We start from the raw sequence: 13,854 nt of genomic DNA, 5'->3' as shown, positions 1-13,854 counted from the left end.
GTGAGTTCCAGGTGTACCATTCTTACAGCATGCAGCGTGACTGGCGCCCCCTATGGTTGTGCAAGGTGGCAGCCTTGCAAGGATGCCTGCTTGCTTACCTCTTTTGACCAAACAGCAGGAATGATACCCTCCAATGAAAAGATTGCCTTTCAGCCCTTCCACTCACTGTCTGCCTAGAATTTAGGACTCCTGCTTCAAGCCCTGCCTCCTCCTACAGTAAGGTACCACTGACAGGGTGGGTGGAGACCAGGGCTGCAGCAGAGGAAGCGAGAGGGAAGAATGAAGAACAAAAATATCCCACCAATGAGAATGGTGCTTGGTTTGTTTCGGAAGGGAGGTGGGGCTCTGACAGGGTTGAGAGGAGGCAAGAAACCAGTGGGGGTTGGGGGGGGTGCGTGTCCACTAGTGTTGCTCTTAGCCTATAGCAGCACCATTTGTCAAGGTGTCCTCCACCCTGAGAACCAGCCCGGTGCCTTTTGTAATGTCGTGTGGGGGTAGAGGGCAGGGGGAGAGGGGTCAAGTTTTTGTTTTTAGTAAAAGTCCATTTATAAATGTCAAGCCTGTTTTGTCTAAACTAAAAAGTAAGAAATTTCAGTCATGACTCATGACATGACCCCACGACCCCCACCCCCAGCATGATGTTTGGGGTCCCCGGGGGCAGACTGGGGGTCTCAAGAACTCTGGGGCAGTGAGCAGGGACATCAACTGCTGGTGAGAGACAGGCGCAGAGACAGCTCCCTTCTCTTCTGGAGTGTTTCCTCACGCCCCACCTAGATGCCCCCCACCTCCGCCCATGCTGCCATCTAGGTCCTGAGGCCAGATGGTCTCTGTCCTCTCCTGCCACACGTCTCCCAGAATTTAAAGGCACACCACTTACTTGCTGTCTGGCAACTCAAGGACGGTGTGGAAGAGGGTGCCCATGGGAGGGACGATCTCGGGCAGGCTGTTCTCCCTCCTTTCCTTCCGAGCGGGGTGGTTCGTAGCCAGACTGCGGGCCTGAGCTTCCTCCAGGCTCACCAGCTTCATGGGCAGGGAGAGGGCTGGCAAGGTCAGGCTCTTCACGATGGGCTGGTTTTCTGTAAAGGGAAGAGAAGGGCTCAGTCCGGAGGAGGCCTGCGCACCGGGTCCAGCCAGACTCCCCATCCGTTCCTGATCTCGTGACGCGGGCTGAGTACCAGCCCTGGCTTCTCTTGGACATGGTGGGGCCTGGGGCTGAGGCTACACACAGGAAACAGATTAGCCAGAGGACAAGCAGGGGCTTCAGGAGGTAACTGTGCTTTTGGTACTTTTCAGAGAGGGACCATTCATTCATTCATTCATTCACATGACAGCTATTGAGTACTTACCATGAGCCAGAGTAACAATAATAGGTCTTTATTCTTGAAAACTGTGCCTACTGCTTTGGCCAGATGGGAGTGTGTGTCCAGCCACAGAGGTAACCTAACTCAGCTGGGGTAAGGCAGGACACTGCCCCACTCCCCACAGCTGGAAAGCACATGCTACATGGCCATGTCACATTGGAGCCTCTAACTTCCCTAGGTCATCCAGGCTTATATCCCTGCAGTAAAACGACATATACAGCCTATACTAGTCCCTAAAAGACATGTGTTATCTTTAGTGCAGCTAATCCTTTCCCACTCTAGTATTTTTTTAGGAAAGGGAGTGATGATGACAGTCTATGAAGTACAAGGTCATCTCTTTTCTCCAAGTCAGTAGTTCTCATCATGATGCGATTTTTTTTTTTTATTATTATTTCATCTTGTTATGGGGGATACAGAATTGCAGGTTACATACGTTGCTCCTGTACCGCCTTTCCCCCCAAGTCAGAGCTCCGGGCGTGTCTGTTCCCCAGGTCGTGCGCATTGCACCCATCATGTAGGTATATATCCCTCCCTTCCCCACCCCCCCCCTTCCCGAGTCAGCACCTTCAAGTGTTACCACTCCCCAAACGGTGCGCAATGCACTCATTGTGTAGGATGATGCGATTTTGCCTACCACTCCCCACCACAGCTGGGGACATTTAGCAATGTCTGGAGACATCTTTGGTTGTCACGAATGTGTGTGAGAGTGATACTGGCATCTCGTAGGTGGAGACCAGGGATGCCGCTAAACGTCCTACAATGCACAGAACAGGGCCCCACAATAAGAATAATCTGGCACTAAATGTCAACAGTGCCGAGGGTGAGAAACCTGATCTACGAGAAAAAGAAGTCTAAGTTTGCTTCTATTTCGTCTTTGGTGACCTTGCCAGTTTTCTGTGACTTCAGAAGTAGTGAAGAGACTCAAGGATAACTTACACCAACTGAGACTGAGAAATCACCTTTGGTATAAGACTCACCTTATTTTCAGAAAACAGCATGATGGCACTATTTCTCTTTGAAGAGCATGGCCCTCTCTGGGTGGAAGGAAGTAAAACCATTGACAAAGGGCCTCGTAGAAAACAGAGACAGTATGTGACAGCGGGGTGTTTCCAAGGAGGACAGCACAGCTGCTGTCCAACAGGGCTGCAGATAAATACATCCTGCCACCCTAAAAACTTGGCAGTCAAGTTTACGGCTTTAACCTAGTCTTCCGACTCAATCCAACGGAGGTTAAAAACATTTAAATTTAATTTACTTCCGATAATTGTTCATATAGATTCTCACAGATTCTAGATTATTTATGATTTTCTGTTACTCATTTACTTAAAAAAGTTAAATCATTCTGGGAGCAACTGGAATAATGGGAAGAACGCAGACTGCAGAGTCAGGAGAGCTCGGTTTAGCAGCCATCTCTCCCTCCGTTCCAGGCCCAGAGGAAGCCCTGCTCATCATCTCTGCTTAGGTGTTTAACAGGCATCTCTAACTTTACATGTCATGGCAGAGCTTGTGATCTCTGCTCCTCACTGATACCTGGTACCTCCTCTCATCTTCATGTCAGTGAATGGCACCACGCGCCAATCAGTGCACAAGCTAAAGCCTGGAGCAGTTATTTTTTATTCATTCCCTTCTTTGATTCATCCCTCCCCCCATATGTAGCCTATAAGCAAGTCTCATAACTCTACCTCCAAATATATCCTGGCCCCAGCCACTTTCCTCCTGCCTACTGCGAATATGCCTGTATGGGCCACCGCACTTTCTCATCTGTTTCATCGTAGCTCTTGTTTCCAGTCTTGCTGCCTTGCAGCCTCTCCTCCACACAGCAGCCCGAGGGCTCAGCTCCTGCACGCACCTGCTCAAAGTCCTCCAGTGCTTTCCCAAGCCCCGAGAACCAACCAGACTCTTGGCATGACCTACAAGTACCTTTCATCTGCTTTCCCTCTCCTCTTTGCCCACACACACAGTGGTCTCCAAAGATATACAGTAAAAATGTTGGAATGTATACTCCCTTTATATATGTGTACACTTGTAAATTATACATAGATGCCATTGTATTAATATTATGGTACAATAGAAAAAATATATAAAATAATACAAGTTACAAAGTATAAGACAAAAACAAATGAAAAAAGAAATTCTAATAGTTTCTTCCAATACCCATACTTTACTGCTTTGGTCTTTGGTACCCCCAGAGTGGGGCATTCCTCTTTGGAGACCACATTGGTTCCAGCTACACTGGCCCATGTTCTGTAACACTCTGAGCCTGTTTTCACCTCGGAGCTTTTACACTCCTTGTTCTCTGTCCGTGGGGAACATTTGCCCCCAGATCCTCACATGACTGGTTCCTTGTGTCAGTCAGATCTCGGTTCAAAGATCAATTCCCCAGAAGCCATGACTACTACGGTTCTCACACACCACTGATTCTCCGAGTGTGGACCTGACCAGCAGGATCAGCATCACCTGGAAGCTTGTTAGAGATGCAAATTAACAGCCACACTTCACACGTATTGAACCAGAAACTCTGGGGATGAGATCCAGTAATCTGTGGTTCAACAAGCTCATCAGGTGATTCTGATTGACACTAATGTTGGAAAGCCACCCGCATACAGCAGGCTTCTTGAGCAACTGGACTTCTGGTTTTTACAAATTAGGCTGACAGGAATTCAAGCACATGAGCCAATTCACTCCTAATGTTCATTATGCCATTATGAGATACCCCAAAACACTTGTTTTTGTGCGCCTACTGTCTGGCGCAGGGCAGAACAAAGCAAGCACTCAAGAAATGCTTGTGAAGCAAATGCATTGTGAATGTACATGTGAGTATGAACATGTTACCTCTAGTGTTCATCTAAGACTTCAAGGTGAAGGCATACGGGTCTTCTGTAATATCACAGTGAGAGTAAAGACAAAATCTAACAGTCAAGAAGAATGTTGCCAGTGCCAGAACTCAAGAGTTTAAGAGCTCACTGAAGCTTGTAGAACATTATTCCAGTTCTATTCTACCACAGAACATTCACAGGATAGGCCATAGATGCAACTGATCAGAAACATGGTAAAGCCACAGGCAAACACATCAGAGCTTTGCTACACACATACAGATGTATATATGTGTGATCCCTGGACACTGACACACAGTAGTCAGCACGCACACACACACCCCCAAAACTGAGAGCTAGAACCAAGCCTGCTCTCACTTATTCTTGGGCCCCATGATTAGGGCAAGAAAGAAGGATAGGCTGTGGGGGGTATATGCCGGGAGAGTCATTACCATTGTTCTCCAGAGATCCAGGTGGGCCATTGTTAAAGATTTGATCCACGTGATTCAATATGAACTCAATCACCACCTGCTGGACCCGGACTGCAAGGAAGGCCGCATCTCCGTTGCAACCAGTGGCTTCGATCTCTTTAGACCTACACCGTGAAAGAAGCACATCCAGTGAGTGAGTCTGCCTTACCCTGAAGCTGCAAGGGGAGCGAGTGGGCCTTTTGCACAAGCCCCATCTTCTAAATGTATACAGTTTATTTTATAGAATATTTAACTATTTAAAACCAATTAAAGAGACTCTCCAAAGGCTGTGAAGCCCAATAGATTGAACAGATTTATAACAGTTACCAGGTATTATATATTACAAAATTATAAATACTATCCTGTAAATATACAGAAATTGATTTTTGTTTTCTTCATAAGATCCCTCTGCTCCCACTCAATTATTCTATGGGACAGGTCATCACTTACGAAGTCATATGAAGCAGCTGGTCATGTTTATAGCCAGCTATGACCCCACCAAAATCAAAAGTCAGTGAGTCCCAAAGACACTAAAGCCCTTTTTGAGAAATTGTAACATACATACCCATAACTTTAGCCACATTGTGATTGTAGCCAAAAAACGAACAAAACAAAAAAACCCCCAAAACATGCCTTTGGAACCCAGAGCTCCCAAGTTAGTAGGCAAAGAACTTAGGTTATTAAAATCACCGTTAATTCGTATGTGCTACAAATGACCACTTAGCTCCAGGTTTGTCTTAAAGGGGCTTCAATTTTGAAGAATCCAGTCTTCATTTCATTTGGGGGGGCTGTTGCAAGCCCACCAGGGTGGTGAGAAGGTGAGGGTTACCTGAGCAGGTTTGGGGCCCACACCAGGGCCAGGTTCCTGGCATGCATGTTGGTCTTGCTGCTGAAGGAGGCGATGTGGGCCAGGTGTCGAATCAGGTATTCCAAGGTCCTGTAATAGTTTGTTTTTTTGAAAAAGAAACTTCAGTGCCTGTGTGAAGCCTGACATCTGCAGATAATTTCTAAGTTAGATTTAAGAGAGTCTAAATATTTCTATCTTATGAATTTTGAAGGAATATTGGGAAGATGTCAAAACTGATGGCAGTAACTTTCTTGACCCTAGGCACGCTGGCCCAGGGTGGGGAATAGGGTCAGTCTTGGCAGAAGTCAGCAGAGGCCCGTGGGGCATCAGCCAGAGGCAGAATCAGGGAATCTCAGCACCCCAGAGCCGGAGCACTCTTAGCAGCCACTTGTGCCTTCTTTCAACCAGATTAGAATCGCCTCTGTGCAGTCTTGAACTAGGCTCTCATCTAGGCACTATTAAAAAAAATTCTTCCAGCTACAGATAACTTAAGGCTTGTTAGGGAGCTCATTTCATGGATGAACAACATTTATTATTTCTAGGAGTTCTTTCTTACATCAAAATCTGCCCCTTGTAAAAGACGGGAGTACTTAACGGGCACTGGGAAAGGTGGTGCAATTAGGGGCTACCCTGCGGGAACGAAATGAAAGGATGGGGTGATGCACGGGTGGTACTGAAGAGCAAGCAGAGAGCTCAATCTGTCAAATGCGGTGGTGCTGCGGGCAACCTCTGTTTAAAAGCTATCGTGGCTTCCACAGATTTGGCTATGCTACAAATCCAGGTAAGAATCAAGGATGCCCCTGAGAGGCTGGCTTGCATGAGCAGGATGACTTCCTGAGGGACTCTGTGGGTGCCCTGCAGGAGACTTGGGGATGGACTGCCCCTAGCCACCAATGTCCCTGGTCAGGCACCAACTCACTTCAATAATAGGGACCTGTTCACCAACTTCAAAATGTCCCCAGCAAAGGTGCTGTCCTCTGAATTTGCTTCTTTTTATGATGTTAGCCTGTCTCTCCATCTCTTTGGTATCACAACATGTTGAGAGGCTGCACATTATTTTTTTTTAAGAGACAGGGTCTGGTTCTGTCACCCAGGCTAGAATGCAGTGGCGTGATCATAGCACACTGTGGCCTCGGATTCCTGGGCTCAAGCAATCCTCCTGCCTCAGCCTCCCAAGTAGCTGGGACTACAGGCACGTACCACCACACCTGGCTAATTTTTAAAACAAATTTTTTTAGAGATGGGATCTTGTGATGTTGCCCAGGCTGGTCTCAAACTCGTGGCCTCAAGCGAGTCTCCTGCCTTGGCCTCCCAAAGTGCTAAGATTACAGGCATGAGCCACCACGCCCAGCCTACACATTTCTTTTCTCAAGGATTCTTACCTATAATGGGAAGGGGGAAGCTCCTGAATAACATTTTGGATTCGGGCCAGCTGGCCTTCTTCCGGGCAATGCGACACGGCCTCCTGTGGAGAAGAACACGAAGCAGCGCAGTGAGTACTCGAGAACGTTGATACCACCTATGCGTACTGGTGTTATTCAGGCCCCTGGACTCCAGCCTCACGACTGTGCCTAGAGAGCAGCTGTCCGGGAGGCACGCTTTCCCCTGAAACAACCAGCCAGCTACAGTCTGAGGGCTAATGGTGTGAAGCGTCTCACAGTGCGTGCACACAGGGATGGGTGGGCTGCTCAGGTCCCTGTGCATCTGAGATGGTTGTTAGGTATCTGGTGAAGAATGTGTATAGAATCTTGGGTGTGTCTCGTGTGGCAGAGTCACAGAAACTCACACTTAGAGAGATAAAGAGACAGAGACAGAGTTAGAGGGAGTTGACAGGGTGGCACCATGTCTACTTGGCCAGCAGTCTTTGTGGGTACAGCCACCCCCCGCCCTTGGCTGTGACCATGACCTCGAGTACTCAGCTGCTGCCTGTCCTAGATGCCAGGAAGCAGGAAAGATGTGCCTTCCCTAGCAGGGATAAGAGATTTGTCCCTGAGACCCGGTGGCCTTGCCTGGACTTGCTCTTGGGCTATTTCCTGTGTGGGTATTTTGTTCCCCCATCAGCCCGGGGCCTTCAAGGAGAGACAGGAACAGCAATAAAGGCAGCGTGACCACAAGCTGGCCACGTCCATCTCTCGCCTGCAGGGGCTTGAGCACGACGCAGGCATCCCTGGGCAGATTCTCCTGCCCTGTCCTGAGAATCTGTCCTGCCAGTGCCCAGGCTCAAGGGCCCTCCCACTGCAGGGCCAAGTGCTCAGGAGCTGCCACCACAGTCCCATTTGGGATTGGCATTTATTTCATTATTTGTAACCTCTCTCCAACCCACCCCAAACCTCTCTATAATCTCTCTAAGTCCTCATTTTTCTCCTGAAGGGATCCGGTCACTGCAAACTTATTCTTAGCTTCTTTATGTTCTCCCATTAGGATGGGCAAACTCATCATTGGGCAATTGTGGGAGGGGGCTTGAAATTTTCCCCACTCAAATTTTTTGCCTGTAAGAGAATTTCACCCCAGGTCAAGGTCAATGGTAATCACATCTACCTTTCTTTTCTCACTGAGACATCATTTACATATATTAAAAGTGTACAAATCTTAAGCTACAGCTCCATGAGTTTTTCATGTGTATATGCCTGGATAACCCACCTAGGTCAAGATATACTTTAAAAGGGGCTTTGGAGCTCACTTGATCCTCATGGTCTTGAACTCAAGGCAAATATCACTTAGTCTTATATTTCATCCTGGTGCTGGAAACTTACTTTACATTTGTATATGATAAAGGTAAAATCATAAAATACATTCTTTAACTGGTAGGTACTGCCCCCTGCAATACTACCAAATACAAATACTACCAAACATAAGATCCTGACCATGGTGATGGTTTTCTTATATCGTTCACCTCTGTTCAGTCTTTTTTTTTTTTTTTTTTTCTGTCTCCCGGCTAGACGGCATCATAGCTCACAGCAACCTCAAACTCCTGGGTTCAAGTGATCCTCCTGCGTCAGCCTCCCCAGTAGCTGGGGCTACAGGCACACACCACCACTCTTGGTTAATTTTTCTATTTTTTGTAGAGACAGAGTCTCAGTCTTGCCCAGGCTGGTCTCGAACTCTTGGCTTCAAGCGGTCCTCCCTCTTCGGCCTTCCAAAGTGTGAGGATTACAGGTGTGAGCTACTGTGCCTGGCCTTCTGATTAGTCTTTGGCTGTCATTTGCTTGCTTGCTCGTAAATGCTGAAGTTCACACTCTCAGTAATGAAAATTTTTAGGCATAGAAACGTGGAAGGAAATTAACTCTACTGGCACCTTCTGTTTGCCAGGCCCTATTCCAGGCCACACCAGCTGTGTATGTTCTGTTCTAACTAGAGGAGAACTCTGAGGTCCCGCCCCAGCCTGGCTCTCCCGACCCCTCTCGATTTCCCCCCACAGGACTTACCACCATTACACACTACATAATGTGTTTTTCTGTTAGGGCTATTGTTTATTGTCTATCGCCCTTGCTAGAACATAAGCGCTCTAAGTGCAGGGATATGACGAGTCCTTGTGTCCAGAGCAGTGCCTAGCACACAGTAGGTATTCGCTACATGGGACATCATGCCCAGGCTTTGTCCACCATGTTTTTTCTTTTTTTTTTACCTTTTTTATTTAATTGAAGTAACATATATATACAGAAGCCCACCATTTTAAAAGGCAACTAAAATTCTTCATGGGGAGAACTTGAGGTCTCGTGTCCTAAGCAGAAGTGGGGAGAAATGCAGGACTGGGAGTGTCTCAGTCACAGGTGTGTCCCAATCTTCTGGTGGGTTTGCCAGGCTGCGAGTAGACCCAGCGGAAGCAAGATGGCCGCTGCAATCCTCGCTCTGTGAGACATGCAGGATGTAGGTAGGGCAGGGGCAAGAATGGGGCCTCCAGTAAGCACCTGACACCTCCGTTCTCCCCGGGAGCTGTCATTTAGCAAACAGGATTGTGGAGGGGACCCTTGCTCCACTAGGCAGAGAGAACCTCACAGGGGGAGCAAGGGAGAGGAGTTCTGGGGGAAGGAAGGGCTGTGGAATGTGCTGTGGACCCTCCCACATTCTGTTGGGCACAGAGGGAGGGGTGGGGAGGATTCTCTTCTCTGCATCTCTGCCAAACCAGAATCAGGCTTTGCAAAGCTCTGTACCATCAATGCCCCTCCCCTTTAAAAAATGTGTCTGGGGAATAAAGGCGCAGGCCAATTTAACAGCCCTCATGGAAAGTTCCTTTAATAATTTAGGAAGCTGTTAGTTATCTTTGTTCTAAGAGGTAGGGCAGGCTCACCCCCTGATGCCTGCAGGTCCCATTTGGGATTGGCATTTATTTCATTATTTATAACCTCTCTCCAACCCACTCCAAACCTCTCTATAATGTCTCTAAGTCCTCATTTTTCTCCTGAAGGGATCTGGTCACTGCAAACTTATTCTTAGCTTCTTTATGTTCTCCCGTTAGGATGGGCAAACCTATCGTTGGGCAATTGTGGGAGGGGGCTTGAAATTTTGCCCACCCCAATTTTTTGCCTGTAAGAGAATTTCACTCAACATTAGCCAGAGCAATGTGGCTCATGGTTAAATCTTAAAAGATCTAGGATGAATCTGTGACTATTTGTTCTCTCCAAATCAGTATCAATAACACTAGCTTCAGCTAGGCGTGTTAGCACATCCCTGTAGTCCCAGCTACTTGGGAAGCTGAGGTGGGAGGACAGCTTGAGCTCAGGAGTTTGAGGCTGCAGTGAGCTATGATTGTGCCACTGCAGTACAGCCTGAGCAACAGAGTGAGACCCTGTCTCAAAAAACGTAAAATATAAAATAACAACAGCTTCCTGCCCTTTGAGGACACTGGCAAAGGCTGGGCTCTTGTTCCCCCCTGTAGGGCCCTCACTCTGGGTTTCTCTGTTTACTCAAAGCTACCACAGCCCCTGCATCTCCAGTCCTGCTGCCCAGGCAGCCCTGCCACCAGGGTGGCCCAACACAGACAACCTGCAGCTCTCCCTTCCGATTGCACCCCAGCTACAACTTTAATGTTTTATTCCTTATGTAAAATTATTATAAAACCATTTTTATCATTATAAATTATTTTAAGCTATTAACTAGATTTTTAAAAAGTAATTCATGCACAGATTGTATTAAAAAAAAAAAAAAAAAAAAGCAAAGCATCCAGAGGAAGGCATAGAGGAATCAGTCTTCTTTCCAACTGAAGTCTCCAGAGGAACCACTGTATGTCCTTCCGGACAGTCTTTACATATATGTCTTTATCACACCTCTCAAAACAAGCACTGCTAAGTCATCGGGCCCAAGTGCAAATTCCCCTGCTCTGTCTCCCATGGTTTCCTCCTCGCTTGCTCCACACTGGCCCCACTGGCCTCCACATGTTCTCTCAAGCAAGCTCAGCATGTCCCCCCCAACCCCAGGGCCTTTGCATCTGCTGTTTCTTCTTGGCGTCCTCTTCCCCCAGATACTTGTACTATGTGTTCCCTTATTTTACCCTTGCCTCTGTTCAAATGTTGCCTCATAAAGAGATCTCTGATTATCCTACCTAAAGTAGCAGTCTCCATCATTCTGTCCCCCGTACCCTACATTATTTCTCTTTATAGTACTTATCAACAGTTCTCATTATAGATCTATGCCTTACATTTTTTTTTTATCATCTATGCCCTCCATTAAAATGTGAGTTTCACAAGAGCAAGGATTTTTCTGTCTCGTTCACCATTATATCTCCCCACCTAGAACTATGCCTGCCAGGTGTACATAATAGGTGCCCAGTAAACATTTGTTCAATGGATTAAGTGAATGAGTCAGTATTTTGCCTTGAGCTTGAGAATGTGAAATAGCCACACTTGGCCCACACTTCCAGGACAGTACCACCATGGGTCCATTCTCAATCGTGCTGAGCACCAGCATGGCTGAGGCCGCTCCTTTCAGCTTTGGGCTCCTGGCAGGGTAACCGATCATCCTGATTTGCCTGAGATGGGGTGGTGGTGGTGGGGTTCCTGGGACATGAGACTTTCAGTGTTGAAACTGGGAGAGTCGCTAGGGCAAACCAAACCACTTGGCAACTGCCCCCTTGGCAGCTGTCTTGAGCTCCCAGCCAGCCTGCCTTTGTCTATTGCAAGGTGCTAGTTGTCTGCCCTAAGTGACATTTCAAACGATGTGCATGGGTCAACAAACCTATCAGCAAACATTTACTAAGTAACAGTTACAACCTTTTCCAGTAGCTGGAGAGCAGGAAAAAGAAACACAGCAATGAGTATAATAAACACAGTTCTTGTCCTTTCAATTTAACCAGGGAGACTGATACATTTATGTATATACATTTACATATATACATTTATTTCGATATAAATGCAATACATAATTTAACACCTCTCTAAACTTCCTCCTCTAAAAATCTCCATTTTTCTCTGCTTTGGGTGTAATAATTTTAGCTGTATCGATCTGAACAAAACTGAATTTTCCCTAAAATGAATGTTGTTTTTTTCTGATAAAAATAAAATGTACTAGGTTGAATAATTGCTTCCAAGGATATTAGGTCCTAATCCCTGGAACCTGTAAATTTTACCTTATCTGGAAAAAGAGTCTTTGCAGATGTGATCAAATTAAGGATCTTGAGTGAGGAGATTATCTAGATTGTCGGGGGGGGGGTATTAAATGCAGTCATGGGATCCTTAGAAGAGAGAGGCAGAGGGCAATTTGACATAGACAGGAGAAGAGAAAGCAGTGTGAACAGGGAGGCAGGGATGCGAGTGATGTGGCCACAAGCCAGGGAATGCCAGCAGGCACCAGAAGCTGGGAGAGGCAAGGTATGGATTTTCCTCTAGAGCTTCTTCAGCCCTGCTGACACCTTGACTTCAGCCTAGTGAAACTGATTTCAAACTTCTGCTCTCCAGAACTGTGAGAGAATAAATTTCTGTTGTTTAAATCACCTAGTTTTGGTAAATTGTTACAGGAAACTAACACATGTACTCAAAATTAACATACAAAATCTTACAGAAAATAAAAATCACCTTTTATCACACCACCCAGAAATAACCACTATTAACTTACTTACACATGGAGCAAAAAAGCAGCAGTCTGCCCAGGTCTCCCAGCACCAAATATGAACACTGGCATAATTTCCTATTTGGTTGCATATATTGTTCTTTTTCTATTTAACTTTATATGTTGGCTAGTAAATATTCTTCAAAAATGTGACTATTCATGGCTACACAGTTTTAAAAATAATAGATTTATCATTTATTTAAATCATCTTTTATTGTTAGACAGGTACTCTACAAAATTTTAGTGTTATATATGACAGTGCAGTGAACATACTTGAACATCAATTATTTGTGTGCAGATGATTATTACCCTAGAATGGAGTCCTAGAAATAGATTTACTGTATTAAAGACTATGAACATTTTAGGATAGTAATTTCACATGACTTTCTGGGATGTCCAACCAATTTACACGTCCAGTAGAAAACTATAAAAGAGCCAGTCTTATCACAGGCTTGCCAGTATGAAATGGTAACATTAAAAAATTATTTCTTTAATATGCAAACATACTATTCTAATATATTGATAATTTTAGAATAAATTGATTTGTTTTTCTATGAATTGACTGTTGAGGTTCTTTGCTTATTTGTTTAGTGACGTATTATGTGTCTTTTTTCTTTTTATTGATAGGTAGGAGTTCTATATAATTAAAGAACATTAATCCCCTGTCATCTTTATTTTGAATAGTTTTTATGGTTGATCATTTGCTTTTGAATTTTGTTAATGTATTTTTTATATAGAAAAATAGTTTCTATATAGTTCAGTTTCTTAAATTTGTCTTTTGTCATTTTTTCTTTTGCTTTTTTTATCAGGAAACCCTTCTCCACGCTGAAATCTGTTAAATTATAAGGATGCAATGTGATTTCTCCCTTCTCCAACAGTTAGCCAATTTTCCTAACACTGTTCATGGAATTTTTCCTTTATTACTTACCTTATATGAAGTTATTTAATACCTGAGCCTACTTAAGTGCTGTTAACTCTTTTTTAGTAGTGTGGGAGTTATGAAACAAAATTTTAAATCTTTACCTTCACTTATTAGCTGTACCAACAAAGACAATAAAACCTGCTTCATAGCATTATTTTCAGGATTAAATGAAATAATATTTATAATGAGTTTATCATATAGTAAGCACTCAATAAATGGCAGCTATTATCACTATTATTCTATTTATATTTTTTCTAATTCTCTTATTATTCCATTGAGATATTATTCTACTTTAGCTGTGCAAGTAGGTTCAAATAAATTATTGTGAGAATGTGTAACAATGTAATAGAGCTACTTCCATGTCCTTGAAGAAGGCTTGCTTATATTATCATATTCATTA

The 13,854-nt window shown here is 44.9% G+C and overlaps 1 protein-coding gene across 1 annotated transcript in view; it reads right to left on the bottom strand.

Annotated features, from left to right (window-relative positions):
- Positions 1 to 13,854, bottom strand: part of ARHGAP31 (Rho GTPase activating protein 31) — a 111,820-nt gene that overhangs the window by 24,222 nt on the left and 73,744 nt on the right. Inside the window, exons 4-7 of the mRNA XM_069472663.1 lie at positions 6,874 to 6,956; positions 5,474 to 5,581; positions 4,627 to 4,769; positions 878 to 1,076 (exon numbers count right to left, since the gene is read on the bottom strand). Coding sequence (XP_069328764.1) covers positions 878 to 1,076; positions 4,627 to 4,769; positions 5,474 to 5,581; positions 6,874 to 6,956 — 533 coding nt within the window. The remainder of the gene's footprint in view (positions 1 to 877; positions 1,077 to 4,626; positions 4,770 to 5,473; positions 5,582 to 6,873; positions 6,957 to 13,854) is intronic.

Source organism: Eulemur rufifrons, chromosome 7 (genome assembly GCF_041146395.1).
Source record: "Eulemur rufifrons isolate Redbay chromosome 7, OSU_ERuf_1, whole genome shotgun sequence".
NCBI classification, from domain to species: domain Eukaryota; kingdom Metazoa; phylum Chordata; class Mammalia; order Primates; family Lemuridae; genus Eulemur; species Eulemur rufifrons.
The sequence above is the reverse complement of the archived record's forward strand: the minus strand, read 5'-3'. Positions and strand labels throughout refer to the sequence as shown.